This window comes from Sciurus vulgaris, assembly GCF_902686455.1.
Source record: "Sciurus vulgaris genome assembly, chromosome: 2".
Lineage (NCBI taxonomy): Eukaryota > Metazoa > Chordata > Mammalia > Rodentia > Sciuridae > Sciurus > Sciurus vulgaris.
Window position 1 is genome coordinate 186,384,188 of NC_136462.1, and position 21,029 is coordinate 186,405,216.

Here is a 21,029-nt window from a genome sequence, read left to right on the forward strand (position 1 = left end):
GTATGAGGCACAGGATTTGATCCTCAGCACCACATATAAATAAATAAAGAATAAAGGTATTGTGTCCATCTACAACTTAAAAATACTTAAAAAGAAAAAAACATTAGGCTACCTCATTTCAGTGAATGAGGTTTTCTGGTGATTTAATATGCATGGTTTACATCTTTAATTTCCCATCTGTCAGGTTCAACTTTTGGATTTACCAAATTCTTGAAGTGATGACATCCTTTCTCCAAAATATTTTAACAGTTATACTTACGTACATTTCAGTTAAGGGAAAAGGATATGTACTTTTATCTTAAAAGCCACTAGTATGCTCTCTGTAAGCAAATATTTTTACCCCAAGTTGTGCAGAGAGATCATTGTGCCCTTATTGGCTTTACTTTTTCACTTATTGACTCTTCTCTGACCATTCTTCAATTAGATGTCCCATTGTTACCTTAAGTACAGTATGTCTTGAATTAGGCACATAGTTTCTTCATTCTTTTTCCTTCCCTCATCTTTATTCTGTGCAGCTTTCCTGCTTTTTTTCAAGGCTTCTTGTTCTCCCATTCACTGGCACCCTGAGACTTAAAGTTTTCTTTGACTCTTCCCCTGCAGTTCATTACACAGAGCAGTGACTTCCTGGAACTGGGTCCTATTTCTATTTTTCTGAACCCTGTGGTACATTTTTTTCTTTCTTTTTTAGTTCTTTTGCTATCATTATTCTCCAGCCTGCTTTAAAAACTTCTAGCTATATGTTTCACTTTTACCCTTCTATATACACTGCCCTTCAACCAGTATTCCTCGAATATGGTTTTTATTTTTGTTTCATTTCTGCTTGAAGTGGCTCCCTGTCATTGAGAGTGGAACACCCTGACTCTGGGTTAATTTTGTCTATTAAACTTTATCTCTTACCACTCTGACACAAATCCTTTATTGGAACTAGGCTAGTTTGCTTGCTGTGCCCTTATATAATAACAATAAATGAAGGAAGAAATACAGAGATCATGTGAACTATTTATTTTGAAAAGTTCCAAGGATACATACAAGAACATAATTACAGAGTGTAGTATAATGAGCTTCCTTTATCTTCAAGGCCAGTAGTTTGTTCTCCACAGACAAATATTTTTACCATGAGCAGTATAGGTCAATGTGCCCTTACTGGCTTTACTTTCCACTTTTTGACTTTTGACATTCAGAAGGCATCATACTGTTTGTGGTCAGGTCTACTTATGTACTGACCCAAATCTGCTTCCCTACTACTACTCAGAAATCCATCCCATCCGTGTGAAACTATATTGAGTGAATTTATAATACCGTAGCCACTGGGTGCAGTGGCACACGCCTATAATCCCAGCGACTCTGTGAGTTTAAAACCAGCCTCAGCAACTTAGCAAGACCTTTAGCAAGTCAGTGAGACCCTGTCTCCAAATAGAATATAAAAAAGGGCTAGGGAGGTGGCTTAGTGGTTAAGGGCCCCTGGGTTCAATCCCAAGTACCGCGCCCCCCCCCCCCCCCCCAACACACACACACACACACACACACATACACACAAGCACACACACAAAATAACAATAGCCATTGAGATATTTTAAGAAATTGACGTAATTTTTGGTGTCTGTCACAGCGCATTTAGTAATAAAATTTACCAAATCATGCTACATCCATGTACGAATATGCCACAATGAATCGTGTGTGTGTGTATAGAATTATAACACTAATTAAAATAATAGAAGGGAGATCTGTTGAGTAGAAATAGTAGATCAGGGAGAGTGAGGAGGGGGAAAAGAAAGGTACTTGGAATAAGATGGATCAATATGTATATGTATGAATATGGCATAATGAATGTCACTATTTATAATTACAGTACACCAATAAAATTAATGTTTAAAAAATATTTTTTATTATAAAAGAAGTCCACTAGTACCTAATAGAATAACTCATATTAAAGGTAATAACAGATTTTGGTAAGAATTTATAGGAGTTAGAACTGTTGGTGGGGATGTATAATGAAACATCCACTTTGGAACAGTTTGGCACTTTTCTATAAGGTTAAACGTAAACTTTACATGACCCAGCAATTTTACTTAAACGTATATACCAAGAGAAATGAAAATATATTTATAGGAAAGCTATCATGAATGTTCTTGGCAGATTTATTCACAGGAACCAGTGCCTGGAAACATATGTCCAGCAATAGGTGAATGGATAAATCACAGTATATCCATACAGTGGAATAGTACCCTGCAATAAAATAGAACAAGGAGGTAGCTTAGTGGTAAAGTGCCTGCCTTGTATGTGCGAGACCCTGGGTTCCATTCCCAGCATGTATATGCCCCCACACACGTACAGGAGAAAAAAAGGAAAAAAACAAAACAACTAAAGTCATCCAACAGCATTGATAAATGTCAAAAACATGCTGAATGAAAAAATCCAGATACCAATAAATTCTATGTGATTTCATTCTCATGAAACTAGAAATCTAGACAAGTCTAATCCATAGTGCTATCAGATTAGTGCTTGCTCTGGACTGATAGATGGGGACTGACTGGGAAGTGGAGGGTATGAAGAAAATTTATGAGGTTTAGAGTCATCGTTCACAGTTTATTCCTTTGCATCATTTATCATTCAGGCTTGGATTTAGGAAGAAGAGTGCCAAACTGTTGTTTCTTTCACAGTAGAATTGGCTCTCCTTCCCTCCTTCCGCCACAGGTCTTGCTTTTGTAGACAGTATTGAGGTGCCTTGTCTGGGCTTCCTTGTGAAATCTTTGCCTTTGGTGGAATGTGCTTTGGGCCTACCATGCCATTTGAATCCTGTTTTTTGACCAGCTTGTAAGGTAGGTGACCAGGAGATAGCTTATGACTCCTCTTAACTGACTGATCTCTTGCGGTTGCAGATTCTCATAAACACAAAGATAAACACAAAGATCGAGAACACCGACATAAAGAGCACAAGAAGGACAAGGAGAAGGACCGGGAAAAATCCAAGCATAGCAACAGGTAAGGGTTAAATCAGTAAGTCCCTCATCACTTAGCAGTGCATTTGACATTAACTTGTGAGTGAAGGTTAATAGCATAAAGACCAAAGACAGTTATTTGATCCTAGAATTGCTAATAGGATAGCTTTGATAAATCAGGCGTCACTTAGGATGCCTTTGCTCAGATCAAACAAAGGTGTATAAAGTAAATGTGAATTTTCAACATGTACTTCATTAAAAACTTAGTTTTTAACCAGGGTATAGAGTCATTGTAACATATAATGGCTTCTAATCAGGTTTGCAGAGGCTTGCCTTGATAAAAAATAACTGGATTAAAGAGCTTTTTTTTTTTTTCTCCCCTTCTTTCTGTAGTTTCAAAGGGTATATATGAAAAATCCTTAACTAGCCAGGCTCAGTGGCATACACCTGTAATCCCAGCAACTTGGGAGGCTGAGGCAGGATGATTGCTAGTTCAAAGCCAGCCTCAGGAACTTAGTGAGACTCTGTCTCAAAATTAAAAATGGGCTAGGGATGTATCTCAGTGGGTTCAATCCCCAGTACCCCAAAAAACAAAAACGAAAATGAAAATAAATTCTTAACTAGGGCTTCTGTGGTCTTTGAGTCCCTGAAATTGTGTGTAAAAGATTGAATATATGAGATTTTCCTTGAGAACTTTCTTGGCTTTCATTGGGTTATCACAGGTTCAGCTCCTATAAAAGCTGATGACTGTTCATATGAGTGAGATTCATTGATGCTGCTTTTTGGATCCAAGCCCCCAAAAGATGTTTTTCTTCCATTTCTTGGTGTAGGAGGAAAGTGGTTAAGTTCAGTCATTGAAAATGAGACTTATAGGCTGGGTTTGTGGCTCAGTGGTAGAGCGTTTTTCCTAGCAGGTGTGAGGCACTGGGTTCTATCCTCAGCACCACATGTAAATAAATTATTATTGTATCCACCTACAACTAAAAATGTTTAAATAAAAAAAAAAAAGAAAATGAGACATATACTTTCATTTTGATTTAAATGCAGTCATTGGTATGAGAAAGCCATATTATGGTAGTCCCTTAGTAGCATTGCCTTTGTTAGGATGAAATGTAAAAAAAGAGCCATCATTCATTGGAACAAGTGTCTCCATTCTGGAGTCTTAGAACTACTTTGTTAGCTTGTCCAGTTATCTGTGGACAAGTTAAAGTAAAGGTTGTTGTCTTCTTGTTAATGAAAAACAAGTTATTTATGAGCCATTACAATAACCAGATAAATTTTCTCTAGTGGGAACATTTGAATAAATTGACAAATCATCCGTCACCCCCACTTCTTCACCACTCACTCATTTCTTTATACTTGGTCACCTAGTTTCCATTTTCTTTGCTTTATTAATTTGATATCAAAAGTTGAATCCAGCTGGGTTTGGTGGCACACACTTGTAATCACAGCAACTTGAGAGACTGAGGCAGGAGGATCACAAGTTCAAAACCATCCTCAGCAATTTAGCAAAACCCACTTTCCAAAAAAAAAAAAAAAAGAAAGAAATAGAGTGCTGGTGATGCAGCTCAGTGGTTAAACCTCCTTGGGTTCAATCCCCAGTAGCAAAAAAAAAAAAAAAGTTTGAATTTGGGCAGTTCATATGTATCTTTTTTTCTCCAGTTTACTATTGTCCTGCTCATATTAATATCTACCAAAATAGATTTGAGAGCAAATAATATTGCTGTGGATAAACAAATTCATTGTATAGTGATAAATAGGGACCAGTTAATCTAGAGAATGTAACAATTATAAATGTTTACTAATACATATAAATATACAAAGTACACAAAGCAAAGTCTAATTGAACTGTGAAGAGAAATAGAAATTCATAAATCACAAAGATTTTACTACATTTCTCAGTAATCATCAGTACAAGTAGACAGAAAATCATTAATGATATGGAAGAGTTGAATAATATACAATTTGATCCATTTCATAGTAACTGCAAAGTTGTGTTGGTGTTATAATTGTCTATTTACTTTTCTGTATGTCCTGCTGGCCTCAAAAGATGCTGAGAGTTGAACTGGGGCTGTAGCTCAGTGGCAGAGTGCTTGCCTAGTACATGTGAGGCACTGGGTTCAATCCTTAGCACTGCATACAGATAAATAAAGGCGTGTTGTCCATCTACAACTAGTGAGAAAACGAAATGAAAGGTGCAGAGAGTAGGGATATTCTGTATTCATTTTATATCCTTACTGCTTAGGATGATACCTTGTACATGAGTGGGATTTACTACTGTGTATTTGTTAAATCAGTGAGTGGATGGATGACTGTTGAATATACCAGATCTCATCTTCTTATTCTCAGTCTTCTGTAGGAGCGTTCTTAGTTCCCTTTGACTGTCCCATTTGTTTTTGAACAACTTTTTTGTGTTCGTGGTAAAATATACTAACATAAAATTTTGCCGTTTTGTGTGGCATTAAGTACATTCACAGAAGTACACATCCACCGCCACCCATCTCTAACTTTTTCCTCATCCTCATCTCTCAGTCATGCTCCTAGAGAGTAAGTACTGTTCTCTCTACCCCATTGCAGTTTTTATTCTACTTTATGACTCCATGAATTTGCCTTTTCTAGGTACCTCATATAAATGAAATCATGATATTTATTTGCCCTTTTGGTATCTGACTTATTTCCTTTATCATAATGTCTTAAAGGTTCGTCTGTGTCGTAGCATAGCAGAATTTTATTCTTTTTTTGACTGAATAACATTCCATTTTACATCTATGTAATATTGAAAAAAAAAATCCATCTTTTGTGTGTAGTTGGGTTGTTTCCACCTTCTGGCTGTTGTGAATAATGCTGCTGTGAACTTTGGTGCATAAGTATCTGTTTGAGTCCCTGCTTTCAGTTTTGGGGGGGTATGTATCTAGGAGTAGAATTGTCAAAACATGTCAAAACAATTTTTATCCTACTGGCCATGTCTACACTGTGCTAGTTGGTGTGAAATGAGAACAAATAGTTTAAGTTATCTTTGACCTTAAAGGACTTCATCTGAGAAGATGAGACATCTTTTTATAGGTCAGACAAAGAAATGCTGATTTTAATATTACTAGAAATCCATCCATAAGACTGTAAAAAGTAAGAGGTTGGACTGGGGATGTGGCTCAGAGATGGAGTACTTGCCTAGCATGTACAAGGCCCTGGGTTCAGTCCACAAAAAAGAAAGAAAGATGTTAATACTTAAAACATTAGCTTTTTAAGTCTTCTGTTGTATGCTATTTCACCAATAATTTATGGTTGTGGTAGGAGGCAAGATAAAGTGGCACATACGGCTTTAGGGACAAAAGTTTGGCCCTCCTATTTTACCAGAACCTTCTCTTTTTAAAAATAAAGGACGTGGTCAGACATGGTGGTGCATGCCTGTATCCCAGTGACTTGGGAGACTGAGGCAGGAGGATTCCAAGTTCAAAGCCAGCCTCAGCAATTTAGTGAAGCCCTAAGCAACTCAGTGAGACCCTGTCTCTAAATAAAATATAAAAATGGCTGAGGATGTGGCTCAGTAGTTAAGCACCCCTGGGTTCAATCCTTAGTACAAAAAAAAAAGTGATTTTGATGTCAGTTTGTCTTGAAAAGTCCACAGTAACTTAATAGCTTCTGTCTACAAGAAATCCTCATCCTTCCTCATCCCTTAAATCTCATGTAAACTAGGTTACCTAATCTTCAACTCAGCTTCTTCATCTTTATATTAATACATGGTTCAAAGAGAAACCATAGAAATCAGTAAATATAAAAGGTCTTTGTGAACTACTCTACAAATGTGAGGAGATACTATTGTACATCTGTCAAAAACATACTTTTCCAAGATTATAGCAGAGGTGAATGGGAATTTTTATATGTACTATTTTTTGTACCTTTTGATATTTCATTTCTAATTAAAATAGTAAAGAAAATAATGAACTGTTTGCCAAGAGGCATTGGGAAAAACTGGCCTAAGTTTCTTTTTATATCTGACTATATCTTTAATTCAGGTGTGATTAAGTTTAAGGCAGTTTAACCAGATGATGGGTTGTAAGTAAACTTTGAAGTATTTCTTGTTCTGGCCTCTTCTGACACAGTATTTCTTGGCAACAAAGCAAATGTATTGATTATATTCCAGTAAAGTCATATACACTGGGTACAGGTTCATTTTTAAGTGATTTTTAAAAATCTTTCTTAATAGTTTTCCATTTCTTCTATTTTCTGCAGCAGATTAAAGAAACCTCAAGGATTGTTCCATCACTTCTGAAATGCAAAATAATTATGATTTAGCATATCCTATTCCAACATGTTATTATTTATTCTGAATCTTTGCTGATCAAGATGGCTAATTTTGTGGCTGTTATCTATGATCAGTTATTAACATGAGGAAACAGGTGTTTCTAATGTGTCTTTGTGTCCCATCCTTCTTTGCTAGATGGTAATACCAATCATTTGTCATCTCAACTATACTCAGGATCCAAGTCCAAGAGACATGCTACTTTATTATATAGACTTTGTTGGAGTGTCTGCAAGCAGCCTTCTACCTCGTGGTACTCTCAACCCACCCCCCCAGGAGAGCCTACCTTGTTCATTTGGTTTTCTTTTTACTGTCTTCACTCAGGGTACAAAATAAGGGAACAGAAATTAAAGGTCATTTCATCTTATCTCTTCGTGTGAACAGGAATCTGAGGATGTGTGCAAACTCACACAGCAATGTAGTAACAGAATGAGGAGAGCTCAGAGAGAGGTCCTGTGTTCCCACTACATTGTTACTTTCAGGGGGCGGGGGGAAGCCAAACAAAAAACTCCCTCCCTTGTGAAAGCAAACTGTTCGAATACAAGCACTACTGTCTTATCTGTGTGTCATAGGCAGCTTAGATTTTAAAATATTACATCTTAGGCACTAACTTTGTGTTTGGATCCCCAACCCCTAAAACTTACATTAACAAAACACTATTAAGAGCAAATTGGGTAAGGGGTCTTGATTTTTAGAAAATAAGAGACTATCATGAGAAATGAAATTCCTCCTTCTAGTTTGTAACTCTTCATTTCTTGCCAGTTTTAAATTTGGCACTTGGACTGGAGTGACAAATTTGTGGAAAGCCAAGGAAGACAGAAAACTACTGCTGTGAAGTAGCAAGGGAAGTACTTTTCCAGCCATATTGGCAGTGCTAATCCATAATGTCAGTGTGAAAAACATCTGAGAGTAAGAAAAGCATTTGGCTCCTGCGTTCTGTTCAGTTCTAACTCCTACCTGAATTAGCATGGAGAAAATGTAGGACTTCAGAAAAATGTGCTTCAATCAAGCATTCATTTCTCAGATTTGAAGGGTTTTTGGTTTTTAAAACAATCACATGTAAAAGATGTGTTTCTTTTCTTTTTGGTTACTGAGAGCTTTTACCATTGAACTACATCCGCAGCCCTTTTTTTATTTTTTATTTTGAGACAGGGTGTTGGTAAGTTGATGAGGCTGACCTCAAGTTGGGATCCTTCTGCCTCAGCCTTCTGAAGAGGAGAAGGGATTATAGGCATGCACCACCATTTCCAGTTCTCTTTACTTTTCTTTGTGAGCTTTTTGCTGAAGTCCTTTCTTTATCTGTGCATTTCTATATCAGCTTGTCTGGGGAAGAGAACAGTTAACCAGGTAGGTGGGTAGGTGGAGAAGGTTGGGTAGTTTAAAAATGAGGAACTTGAGAACCACTACCATTCACATGGGAGGTCAAAGTAATATAAAATTGAAATCAGAATTACAGGTTTTGTCATTTATAAACTTTATGTTCTAATCAAAGCTGCTTAACTTCAGTGTTTCATTTTCCATTTTGGTCAAGTGTTGATCACAATACATGCTTTGTCAAGCTTTCAGGACTTGTGTACATGATAGCTCATTGGAAACTAACAACTAAATAATTAGGATAATGATGGCAATGAATATGACTACTATAAAACCTGATCGAATATCATGTAGATAAATTTGAGCTGTTGATTTTGGTTGTTGGCTCTAATTCAGTAGTTAATTATTGATAGCATCTAATTTGTAGACATGATATTTTCAATTATTTTTAGCTGCCTTATAATGAACTATAATCATTGTTACTAAGATTTCATGGTAGAGACAGCCTAATTTGAGATAGCCATTGAAAGATGGCCAGGATCTTGACAAGGGAAAGTAATGGCTGGAAAGGGGTGCTTTCCACAGGGTGATAAAAGCATAAATGGGGCTAGGTGTGTAGCTTAGAGCACTTGCCTAGCATGTTCAAAGACATGGTTCTGTCCCCAACATCATAAGGACAAAAGGATAAACAAAACATGGAAGCATCATAGTGTGTACTTTGGCTGGATGCCTAGATGATACACGGTGGGATGGTAGAAATGAGGACCACAAAAGTGGCTTGAGGTAAAATTACTAAAAGCTTTTTAAACAAGTTGGGACTTGATTCTGAAGGGAGCAAGAAGCCATAGGGAATAGTTGAGAAAGGAGGATATTATGGATGCAGAAAAAGGTTCCTATTTTGGATAATTGGATGGCTCTTTACTCTTATTTATAAATATCAAGAACTTAGGTAAAGGAGTTCAGAAAAAGCTTGGTTTTAAAATTTTTCGTGACATCCTTTTGTCCTCTCTGGTCTTCAAACAAGGGATTAAATAATTTCCAAAATTCTGTTCAACTTGAACTTTTAATAATTCCGTGTATGTGGTAGTACTCCCTTCCAGAATTTCACTTTCTATAATTTCACTTTTCCTCAGTCACGTGAAGTCCAAATATATTAAATAGAAAGTTCACAAATAAACAATTGGTAACTTTCAAATTGTGTACCATTCTGAGTACCTCTGGTGAAATTCAACCCTGAGATTTGATTCATCCCTTTGTCTGACATACCCACTTATATAAACTACCTACCTGTTAGTCACTTAGTAGTTGTCTTGCTTATTCTCAGATCTGGTGTCACCATATCTCAGTGCTTGTGCTCATATTACCCTTATTTTACTTAATAGTACCCCAAAGTGTAAAAGTACTAATGTTGGCAATTAGGCTAAGCCAAAGAGAAGTCATAAAGTGCTTCCTTAAAGTAAAATGTGAAAAATAAAGAAAGGGGGGGGAAATTACATACACTGACATCTATAGCAAATTATTATTTATAAGTGCCAGAAAGTATCTGAGTTTTATTATGGTGATTTGATATTCTTAGGTGATTTGTTATTCTAGCACTTGGTGCTATTTATCTATCTCCTAAATACTTGTGTTGAAGATAGTGGACAGATTTAGATGGCTTCCCATAGCCAGCTTTCTAGCTTCCCAGAATATCAGGGGGGTCTTTATTTTTTCCTGAAGAAACAACAAATGCTTTCCCAGAACAGAGAGGAAATACTTTTCCTTCCTGTCTTTCTACCACCATCCCCCTGCTTCCCCTTTCTCCCACCCTTCTGCCTATATACCTTAGAAAAACACTGGTTGATTTTCTGTTGTCTGCTTAGCTGGAATCAGAGTCACAAACCAAAGGGCTCACCATTGTCATTTTAAAATTAGTATGTTACTTTCCCCCCACATTGTTAATACCACCACCACTACTACTGCTACTACTACTACTATTAAGTGGGATTTAGCTGATTGAAGCATAAACACTCTGGAAAGGCGACTTTGAATCTTCTCAAATTGTTCTCTTTATTATTTTATTATGATTATTGTTATTATCTTTTGCAGTGCTGGGGATCCAACCCAGGGCCTTGTGCATGCTCAGTAGGCACTCTACAACTGAGCTACACCCCCAGCCCTTCATTTGTTCTCTTTAACTTTGACTTTTGCTTGTCCAGTCTCTGCTGGTGTGGTGGAATCTTATTCCCAGACAGACAAAAGCCCTGAACCAAGCAGTCAGCCTTTGTGAGTACCTCATGTCTGTGTGGTAAATTCCTATTTTATCCGAAAGTATGACTATTACAGAGGTTCTAGGAGTGGTTCTGTATTTTGATCTTCAACATGTCCAAGATGAAACTTCTTAAAATGTGTTTGCTCATCCCATCTTTGAGTTCCTTCCTGTGGTTGATATTAAGCCTTTCTGCTACTTTTTCTTATTTAACCACATCAGTTTCTTCCATATTTAGTTATCCATTCTGTAGTCTCCGAACTGGCCAATATTGTAACCTTCAGTTGTGTTAAAAGCCAATTTTGTGACCTCGCTGTATGGTGTCTGTTGTATATGGAAAAGGAGTGGAATCAGTGTAAGATTAACAACCCTTAAAAAGACAGTCAACACATGAACTTTTCTTCTGCACTGGTCAGAATTCCCATGATCTCATTATCAGTAGAAAGGTGCCGTCCTTTAAGCCACCGTGAAAGTCAAACTAGTCTTAAGCCTTTTGGGAAAAGATAGTGTTGGAAAATCTCAAATAATGAGTCAGCCCAGCTGACCCCATGTTGTCTTTATTTTCTGCTATTAGCCAAATCCTGCTTCTGGCTTTCATAACCTAAGACATGATTCTGAATCATAATACTTTGTTCCCTAGTGCCTTTACTACTTTTTTCAGGTATGTACCTAGGAAAGATGGGCGGGGAACTTGCTATTTGCCAGCATTCCTGCCAGTGTGGGGTTATATATAAGGGGTTAGGGGCTCTTGGGTGCTTTGCTTTGTTTCTGGAATGGGGACAGGAGCAACACCTGATAAGTTCAGATAATAACATTGTATTCAGAGACCTGGTGGAGCTCCATAAACGCAAATTTCTAACAATTCCTAGTGGAAAATGCTTTATACCATGAACTGTTCTTAACCTTGAATCATCTGAGCTCAGCTAGTGTAAAATTCCAAATCTGCTTTTTTTTTTTTTGATAAAATAGTTGAGAATAGAGGAGAATTGGTTCCCTTGGAAAATCAAATTGATAGCTCCATCACTTTCTGATATTCTGATCTTTGTGATTAATTATAACCTGCAAAGGGGGTGTACTACTCTAGCAGGAAGCTAGAATTTTCTGTATAGATTTCCCTGTGTTTAACAAGCAGAGGAAGTATCAGTTGACTTCTTTTGACTTCCTGGAGTGGCCTGAGTACCGTCTTGTTGCCTTGTCATTTGTGGATTCCTTTTCTCTGGTCTCTGTTTTGGTATGATAATGAGTAGCAAAACTGAAAACTGGAGGAATATGTGTATAATTCGAGGTGTGCATGCTGTCTGTGATTGCCGAAATTCCAGTTTTTTTGTCAAATAGACTAAAAAAGAACAAGGGGTGGGGTAGAATTTGTAAAGGAAGATGGAGCCTGGAGCATTCTTAAATATATATCCCTGAATCAGCTGTTTATATTTTCATGGGAGGCAATCACAAGGAATTAATACTTCCAAGTATCCAAGATACTTTTTCTAGGAAGTTCATGATGAAATAAAGATAATGACCTGAATATATCAAATCTTCGATCACCATGCATTTCTGACACTGGTGATTCTACCTTAAGTGATAGGTACCAATTTGGTGGAAATGTAATGGTATCAATGTAGTGGAAGGTACTCTGAACTTGAAAATACTAATGTTAAATTTCAACTTTGAATAAACCTTTTGGTCTCCTCTGTTAGTATCAGGGAATAATAAAACTACCTCACAGAAATATTGTAAAGAATTGAATGAAATAGTGGCTGTGAAAATACCAAGTATAATGCTTGCTTAGAGAATAGGATCCCCCTGCCCCTATACTTTGGATGGGTGGAGACAGTCATTTATCATGATGAATGTAGCTTCCATATTATTCCTTGTAGGTTAAAACTTTCATAAATGAGTATGAGATGTTCTTATAGTTGATGCTTTTAAAAACAAAAAAGCTATAGTGCTTTTGCAACAGAATAGTAAACTCAAACGTTTTCTGGTAATCTCAGCTGTGTACCTATGATCACATATGTGTTAATTCTTGAAGAATCATTTCTAAGCCTTGCTGTTTCACTATTCATTCTAAAACTGGTGAAATTAATTACAGATAAACAAGAATATTAATGTTAATATAAGCCATTTTTCCAAATAAATAAAAAATTGTTTGATTAAAACATTGGGTTTTGGTAGAAACATTTTGAGAACGCATTGAGTAGAGTGACATCATACTAATGCAAAGAAAAAGCATTATAGTGGGGACCTTGGTCACTGTGCCTCCAGAATTCTTTACCCTCATGAGTTAAAAAGAAAAGTGTGCTCCTGTTTAAAAAAAAAATGTGTGTGGCACATATAAATAACAGCCTAGTGAGAGTAACATAGCAGGAGGAATATGTAAACAAGGGAGAGTAGACTTAGGTTTTTTTGAATCCATGCCAGTATCTGGACCTTTCCTAAACCTATGGTCCTGTTTTTGTTAGTCCCCCTGCTCTCTTGGCTAGATTTCTTAGAAGTTTCTTCATGTATATAACCTGAATGCTTATCTTGAGTTGCTGCTTGTGTGCAGAGATGTGTGTGACAGCAGATACTCTCCTGTTTTGGGTTGTAGCTAACTGGATACCATCATTCATTTCTCTTGTTTTAGTCTTCTGCATAGACAAGTATTCATTTAAAACAAATCCCTTTTGAGTAGACTTTATGGGATGAACATAGTCTCATAGAACTTATTGCCAGTAAAGTCTGTTTTTCCTGTGCTGAGTTGCTAAGTATGACAAATAGGAAAGGCAAGAACTGATGCTCCCCATTGACTTGACTATTCCTGTCAGTTGGGGTTGCTGTCAGCCACCCCCCCCACACACACACTTGAGAGAACTTGAATTTGAGCTCCCTTGATTTGTGAAATACAGGAGTATATTGAGCAAGACTTATTTACTATTAGCCCAGTGCACTGAAGAAAGCAGTCATCCACAGTGTTCTTTCACCTTAAACTATGACTTGTGGTTTTTTTCTTCTTGTCTCTTTAGTCTTTATCCACATGCATGTTTTTATATAGATGCAGTCATTTTATATACTCTTTCTTCCATCTGTGTCATACCTTCCATGCATATGTAATCACAAATTATAGTATATTAGTTACATAATTTGATATCAGTTGCCCCTTTTTTATTATTAGGTTGTGTCCAATTTCTCGGGATTTATTTTTTGTTTTTCTTTTGTTGTTATGGGAAACACCAAAACAAACATTTTTATGTGACATTATTTCCCTAAGAGAAATTTCCAGAAGCTAGATCCTGGTGTAAAAAGTTCTGATCATTTTAATGGCTTTTGCCTTATAATGTCATATTTTGCTTTCCAAAGGAACAATTCCTTTTTATAGTGCTAAGGGGTGTAAGACCACACATCCCTTTTAAAGCAAGGCTTTTTTAAACATTTAAAATAAAACTCATCCTTGTTTTCAGGTGGCATCTTTTCTGATTATGAGGAAAGAACAAAGCAGATTTATAAGCCACATTTAGAAGTGACTTACTTTTCCTAGTAAAAGCTAAAAAGAAACATCGCTATGTTAGGCTGCTCATTGCACAAAACCCTGACTTGGCCATTTATATGATATATCTAAACCCTGGCACAGAACCATCAAATGCATTTTTGGTAGGTTGCTTTGAACCCCATCACATCAAATATGAATGCTCTAGTTGGAGCATTCATTATAGTTTTTTGCTAGTACAATGTTGTAGAAATAGCATGGAGCTTGCTATATATTCTTAACTCTTTAAAAATTCCTTGGTATGCCTAAGGTGATTGTGTTTCTCTTTGCTTCCTTTGCCCCATTACAGAAATAAAAAATTCAAAAGAAAAGCTGATATAGCTAAGAGCCCCTATTTGAACCTTTTGTCAGGCTTATTTCTTTTACAGCATTGAAAGTTTCCATGGTTCATGTTATCTTAGGAGATCTTGTGAGTTGATCTTGTGAAATGAACCCTGTGGTCCTTACTCTGGTCTAACCCTTTGTGTCTTATTTTTCACAGTGAACATAAAGATTCTGAAAAGAAACACAAAGAGAAGGAGAAAACCAAACACAAAGATGGAAGCTCAGAAAAGCATAAGGATAAACACAAAGACAGAGACAAGGAAAAACGAAAGGAGGAAAAGGTACAGAACTTTGCAGTGGGGTGTAAAGGGGACGTGGGCTATACTTTAATGATACCTTCATTGCATAGTAAGATTCCTTGGCTTTAGAGTGAAAAGGTGTACCTGTCAAGAGACTGTAGAGCCAACCTGTATTAAACTATGAAAACTTCTTTGTAAAAAGTGTAAAATGTCAATCCGGGCATGGCATCACACGCCTATTATCCCAGCAACTCCTCAAAATCAGCCTTAGTAACTTAGTGAGACCCTGTCTCAAAATAAAAGTAAAAAAGGGACTGGGGATGTGGCTCAGTGGTTAAACGCCCGTGGGTTCAATCCTCTGTTTGCTCCCCTGCTCCCCCATATAAAAATTTTAAAAAACCAACAATGTTAAATGTCTGTACTTGGTAAATTCAGATACTGAAAAATAGGGAACATAGAACACATCTTCCTTTTCATGCAATTTTCCTGTTCCCAGAGGCATCTGCTATACTGGTTGTTTTTTTTTCCTTCAGAGAAAAAAGTGTGTATATGTGTCCCTTTGTGTATGTCTGAAGATTTTTGAAAGATCTTCGATAAATCTAAAAAGTAGAAAGTTGAAGGGGAAAGTAAGAAAGCAGGAAATAGACTCTTCTGTTTGATTTGGATTTAGTTTTCTCTCTATACTATCACCGGCAAATCCTTCAGCAGTGGAATATGTTTATTGGGGAAAAGGGCTCTGCCATTATTTAAAGATAAAAAGTTGCCATTTTGAAGAGAAACCTTTCTTAATCTATTGGACAATTTCACCCAGAAGAATTATGAAAAACAAGTCTTGGGAAAATGTCAGGACCTTTAATTCACTTATTCAGTTTTGTTAACAAGAAGAATAAACCTGGGATCAAGGGTACCCCAAGAGTTGATGCTAAGTATTCTCAAGAGAGTTTTTTCAGAGTTAATCTTTTCAAAGCACTAGTCTGTTGTTTTACCTTTCAGATTAGAGCCTCTGGAGATGCAAAAATAAAGAAAGAGAAGGAAAATGGCTTCTCTAGGTAAGACTCCTCTGCCATATTGGCTTTGCTTTTCCCAGGTGCCCAGCAGACCACCTGTCCATGTGGTAATGTTGTCTGAGCTTGCCCCAAAGATACCAACCTGGCAACCTTGATGGTTCTCAGGAAGTTAGCGTGAGAGGACTTGATCTAAGCCAAGTTGAGCATTTCTAAGAATGCCAGTTAGTGAGACGACCAGCGTATTTCCCATAAGGTTATTTTGAGTAGAGAAGGTTTGACCTGGAGAGATTTTTTTAAAAATATATAAATAATATGCATATTGATTTTTAGTGTGTTTACAAGGCAGCTTCATTACTTGATTCCAGAATATTTTCATCACTCTAAAAAGAATCTCCTTAGTAGTAACTATGGGGTTTCCTGAAAAATTAACTTCCTTGAATTCCTCCATAGGAATATTATAAGGCTTATATATTAAACCTTACTTGACCTATTTTTTTAGTGATAGACATAGATTTGGTAAAAAATATATCATTTGCTAGAAGGAAGAGAAAGTATGCACAATCTAGAGATCTCTTTTTGTATATTTTTGCCCTTATTCTGTTTTATTCATCAACTCCCTAAAATAAGCCCAAAAAATCCTTCTAGTTTTAAAAACAAAATGAAATATTCCTTCTAGGATCATCATGTATTCTCATTCTCTCCACTGAATAACAGAGTGGATTTGTTAGATATTGTTGGAAATGTTTTTATATTGTTGACTAGGACAAAAAAAATTGCTTTCTTGGGACTGAACTTTCAGTTTTCTTTAATAAAGTTTTTGCCATGTACTCTAGGCCCTTAGTAGACAAGGAGAAGTGGGTGCCCTCTGCAGGCATGTTTTGTAACTGTTCTAGGAATTCAAAACAGTAAAAGTCAGGAAACATCTGAGCTGTAGACTCCCCTAGGAACTCTGACTTCTTAGATAAAGTTAGTGTGTTTCAGAGTGGCTTATCTCTGCCAAGAGACTGCCCAGGACTTTTACTGAACAGAATATGAATAGAATCTCTGGATAGTATATAGTCATAGGTTCATTTTCAGACTTTTAAGATTAGGAGATTAAAACACACCCTTCTAGGCTTTGGTCTCTGTATTCACTTAGTTGGATTGCTTTCTGGGTTGTCTGTGTGTCTGTAGAGAATCCAGATGCTTCATTAGACTGCAGTTTTCTGGTTAGTTTTATGATTCAGGCCTAGAAACCCTTCTCACACGTTTTTAACTTTACCCTCGACCATCCTAGAATCTGGCATTTATTTAACTAGGTAATTAACTAGTTAGGTAATGGCAGTGTTTCTTACCTTCTAGACCCTTGGAACTTTTGTCAGTGATTGGGGTGGGAGGGGGAATAGCTGTAAAGTAAGGAGTGTGCTAAAATAAAGAGAGCTAATCTCTTTAAACATTCAAATTCTGTCACAAGCAAAGGGATCCATTATACTTTTGGCGGGTGGGGGGGTACATTGTCTTAAAAATCTATGAATATGCTTTATAGCTGAGTCTGGATGCTCATCCCTTAGCCCCATCCTTTTATATATGATGACTTTTTAGAAAGGCCATTTGCTGAATTAAAGACAGCAAGATTCTGAAGGATGTGCCTGATCAGGGACAAGACACGTTTCCAAGACACTGGGTTTTGGTCCTTTTGAGGTTTTCTTTTTGTGTTTAAATTTTGAAAAACTTGTTCCTTCATATTTTTGGCTGGAGATAATCGTCTAACAGGATCATCTTTATATTCAGAAGGTGAAATCTTAACAAAAACTGGTGAGGCATTTTCTTTGTATAAAGTAAACCTAAGCAGGTTGAGGTGTGAATAGATTTAATTGAGAATGGCTTCAGTTTGGTTTGGGGCTTCTCATTTATAGAACTCACCCTGCTTTTGTTGTAACTTTATCAGCCATGTTATGTTTCCATGTAACTTAATATACATACATTATTACTGCAGATTTTTGGAACTTTAAGATGCTAAGCTCAGAAAACCAATTTTTATTCCTTTCCTGGTATTAAAGCTATATTTTAGCTTTGATGTGCTACATACAGTCATCAGTTCAGGTTATCAGATATATAGTGAATCCCTTATTTAAATTAAAAAAAAAAAAAAAAAAAGTTAAGATTTATTCCAGTGGTGGTTTTGAACCTGTTGGCAAAGGTACCTAAGATATAGTGGGAAAAAATATTGACTTGGAATAAGGAGTCCTGATCCTGAATTTGAATACTACCTGTTTGTCTGTAAAGTGAGAACAAGCCTACCCACTACACAAGATTATAGTGAGAATTAAATGAGAAAAGGTGCTCATGAAAAATAATTTTTCTTATGTACATTGTTATATTAGCTCCTTTTCAGTGAGATGATGTATGTCTACTTTGGGGTTTTTGTTTTTTGTTAATACTGCTTTGTATTTAATGTACTGTAAGTATTCTAGCTCTCAATAACTAGTTCCCCTCCCCCCATTAGCCCACCACGAATTAAAGACGAACCTGAGGATGATGGCTATTTTGCTTCTCCTAAAGAGGACATAAAGCCATTAAAGAGACCTCGAGATGAGGATGAGTGAGTATTTCTCCATACTTTGACTTGGGGAGCAGGGGGAATGTTAAATGAAATGAACTTTGTTTCTGAAAACGAAAAAGTGTTTAAAGAGTGAATGTGACATGTGTATAATGTACAGAGAAACTGTATTAATTGGCTTGTACTCATTTGGAATTTGCAGGCAATAGACTGGGTAATTGATTCTCTTGAAATTATGAGAGGTGGCTTGTACTCATTTGGAATTTGCAGGCAATAGACTGGGTAATTGATTTCTCTTGAAATTATGAGAGGTGGGGTTTGCTAAGCAAATACGTGGTATACCTAAGGTTTCACATGGAATATAAATTTTTTTTTATTAAAAAGGCAGTGCATATTTATTGTAGAAAATTCAAATAATACAGAATCAATAAGGGATATTTAAATTATTTAAGTTACTTTATCATCACTTTCCTACCACAGATAACGAAATTTCTCCTAGGGTTTAAACCTTTCAGTAAATTCTAAGTGAAGTTTCAGTGTATAGAGGTTTAATAAAACTGCTGTCTCTTAAAATAGTTATTTAAGGCTTATATACCTGTATTTAAAAGTTCATTCAAATTAAATTCTGTTCATTAGTTTCAATATTACATAGTTTACTATCTCTAAGAATCTAGGAAGGATGTGTGATAGAAAGTGGATGAAATGGGAGAAGAAAGATACTTAACAAATTCATTTGATACAGAATTTCTTTCCAGCAAGTTATTCCTGAGTGACAGCCATTGTGCTATTCATTTGGTTCCCAGACTTCCTTGTGATAGTGGGGTCTGTTTCATAATATGTATTCTACCACCTTGTTTCATTCCAAGGCCTGTGTGTGGTATAAGTTGTTTCTTTTGTTCTGTAATTATTGATCCTTGGTCTGGCCTTCTTTACTCTCTCCACTCCTGTAGAATGACCAGTCAAGAATAAAAGCAGTCACCTGCCATGGAGGCTTCCAAGAGTTTGGAGGTCCTAATCCTGTGGGTGGGAACTCCTGAGTCATAACTGCATATTCTTGTTCTCCTTTCTAGCGCTGATTATAAACCTAAGAAAATCAAAACAGAAGATATCAAGAAGGAGAAGAAACGAAAACTAGAGGAAGAAGAGGTTAGTAAGGAGTCTATTTATACCTTTTGGGGATTGATTTTGGAAGTGGGAATTTTCCATAAAACAACTTCTGAAGGTAAATGAGTCGTAGGAATTTATTGGTTTGTAGTAGTGGTGACATTAGGAAAAAATTTCACACGCAAGTGGTGGCTGTGGCATTGTTTGGGTTGACCTCTCTAAGCCCCCAAAGTATCTTAACCAGAATCTGCAGATTCTGGATTTGTCTTCCTGAGTATCCACCTATAGGTATGCAGCATTTAAAGTCCTTTAATAGGTTCCTCCTTGGATGTAGGATAAAATCCAATCTCTCAACCACAACTTCCCTCAACCTGGCCCTTGCATCTTGTGCCTGGTTTCATCTTATTCTTGAGCTCACCTCCTTCTAGCTACACTGGCCTTTGTTTCTTTTGTTACCAAATTCTTCTGTGCTTCAGAGCTTTATGTAGCACTTGCTGTTCCTTCTGTCTGGAGCACACATGTTCTCCTCCCTTGTTTCTTCTGGCTTATAACCTTCCTTAAAATCTCAGTTCAGTTCAAGTACTTTTCCAAGGAGTCTATTTGATGCTTATGGTAGATACAAAATATAATAAGTTGTTTCCTCCTCCTGACACTTCTGATTTCTTACATTAAAAATTTATTAGGAAATAATTAAAGAACAAATGCACAGGTGTTTTAAATGTGTGTTCTCCCAAGAAAAGGGGTTGTGTAAATTCTTAGCTCTTTAGCTGCATTTGAGATTAGCTGCTGTTGGGCAAAAGGGTTCACAAGCATGAGGTGGACAGTTTGAAGCACTAGCAGTGAAGGTAAAGGGCAGCAAGTCTTAAGAGCAGTTTATCATCTTCGTAAAAATAATTAATGAAATAGATGCTTACTATGTGCCAGATACTATTTTGCATGCTTTGTATGTGTATTGTTTCATTTCATTCTTACAGCAACTGTTAAGAGATGCAAAGCCCCTACTGTTATCGTCATTCAGCAGATGTAGAAACTGAGGAATAGAGAGGTTGAAATCATTTGTCAGAGTTCACATAGCTACTAAGTGGTAAAGGCAGGATTTGGTCCCCTGCTGATTCCAGAGCCAGCACGCTAGCTGCTGTGTGGGACTGCTGATCCTTTTAACTCCATAAGGGGAAAGAAGATAGGTCTTTAATGGAATCATATTTTAAAATATTGACAAAGTTAGCTTAAGTTAGAGGAAATCAGGTTCTGAATTAAGGAAATTGTAGTTTTTCTGTTTATTAGTCTGTTCTGGGCAGAAGTTCAAGTTAATGAGAACCAGTTCAGGGAATTGAGAGTAAAATGATGAGTAATGATTATGGTAGTCAGTTACTCCACTTTCATGTAAATAATCAGTAGAAACCAGTAAAAAGAAATGTAAAGCTTGAACTCTTCATGCATTGTCTTACTTTTATGTTTACATTGCATTTATGCAAAATAATAACTTTTCTCT

The 21,029-nt window shown here is 36.6% G+C and overlaps 1 protein-coding gene across 1 annotated transcript in view; it reads left to right on the forward strand.

The window, feature by feature from the left end:
• Positions 1–21,029, forward strand: part of TOP1 (DNA topoisomerase I) — an 83,248-nt gene that overhangs the window by 23,920 nt on the left and 38,299 nt on the right. Inside the window, exons 3-7 of the mRNA XM_079126912.1 lie at positions 2,880–2,982; positions 14,806–14,929; positions 15,881–15,936; positions 18,380–18,475; positions 19,504–19,579. Of these exons, the coding sequence (XP_078983038.1) occupies positions 2,880–2,982; positions 14,806–14,929; positions 15,881–15,936; positions 18,380–18,475; positions 19,504–19,579 (455 nt within the window). The remainder of the gene's footprint in view (positions 1–2,879; positions 2,983–14,805; positions 14,930–15,880; positions 15,937–18,379; positions 18,476–19,503; positions 19,580–21,029) is intronic.